Source organism: Didymella exigua (assembly GCF_010094145.1).
Source record: "Didymella exigua CBS 183.55 unplaced genomic scaffold M421scaffold_17, whole genome shotgun sequence".
Classification (NCBI taxonomy): Eukaryota; Fungi; Ascomycota; class Dothideomycetes; order Pleosporales; family Didymellaceae; genus Didymella; species Didymella exigua.
The window spans coordinates 210,168-211,233 of record NW_022984791.1 but is presented as its reverse complement, the minus strand read 5'-3'; the positions used below and the strand labels follow the sequence as shown (position 1 = coordinate 211,233).

The following is a 1,066-nucleotide window of genomic DNA, read 5'->3' as shown; positions in this document are numbered from 1 at the left end:
TTTTCTAGCCTCTAGCTTGTGCAGTTTAATAGTTATAACAAAACCCTCTACTACAGAAATGTAGAGGTAGATTTTCTCTTTCTTTTAAACCCTATTTCGCTAGAATCCATGTATTATTGACAAAGTTTTGGGGGGTACCCACGAAGGACGTTGGAGTATACCCATTCCGCCAGCCTATACTTCACCTAGATCAGCGTGGATTTGCGCCTACCTACGCAGCTGCACGTGATATGGCTGATAAGCTGCTGGCTGCACGCGGCGCTGGCCAGGTTGGGCAGAAGTGGCCAGCTAACTTTGTTAAGCGTACAGACAGTCTTCAGACGTGTTTTAACTAAGCGTATAATAGGCAGTAAGCTCTGTGTAAGGATGCAATATTAATAAAGAGGTAGTTTAAGCTTATAGAAGAGATAAAGGCTAAGCAGGGTATCTGCAATAAGGACGTCTATAACTTTAATAAAGCTAGCTTTATAATAGGCAAGATTACAACATAGCTAGTTATAACAGGAGCAGAGAGGAGAGGCAGGCCAAAGACTCTTTAGCCAGGCAATCGCGAGTGGGTAACGCTGATCGCTGCTATCAGCGCTGCTGGCTAGTTAGTGCCACCATTCCTCATCTTCGCTGGTCAGTACCACCTATCAGCCTAGTATAAGGAGGATATCCTACGCGACTAGGCAATTGCAGTCAGCAACAATGGCTAGACAAATAATGAGCTTGGAGTTGAGTGGCTAAAGCACTTTAACGCTCACACGCAGGCTCGTAGTATAGGCGCGCGTCGCCTGCTTATTATTAATGGCCATAAGAGCCACCAATCTCTAGCGTTCCAGGAGCTCTGCAAGGAGAACAACATCTACACGCTCTGTATGCCACCTTACTCATCTTACCTACTCTAGCCGCTTGATGTTGGCTGCTTCTCGCCATTAAAGCGCGCGTACAGCTGTGAGGTGGAGAGCCTTATGCGCAACCACATCAACCACATCACCAAGCTTGAGTTTCTGCCAGCGTTCAAGGCAGCGTTTGATCAAGCGTTCACGCCAGCCAATATCTGCTCAGCCTTCCGCGGCGCAGG

The 1,066-nt window shown here is 47.3% G+C and overlaps 1 pseudogene across 1 annotated transcript; it reads left to right on the top strand.

The window, feature by feature from the left end:
* Window positions 1-489: 489 nt before the first annotated feature.
* On the top strand, window positions 490-1,066 carry M421DRAFT_393762 (annotated as a pseudogene; the record flags this gene model as incomplete). The annotated part of the gene is made up of 2 exons: window positions 490-643; window positions 686-1,066. Coding segments are annotated over 2 exons (175 nt in total), but the record flags the coding sequence as incomplete, so codon positions are not given.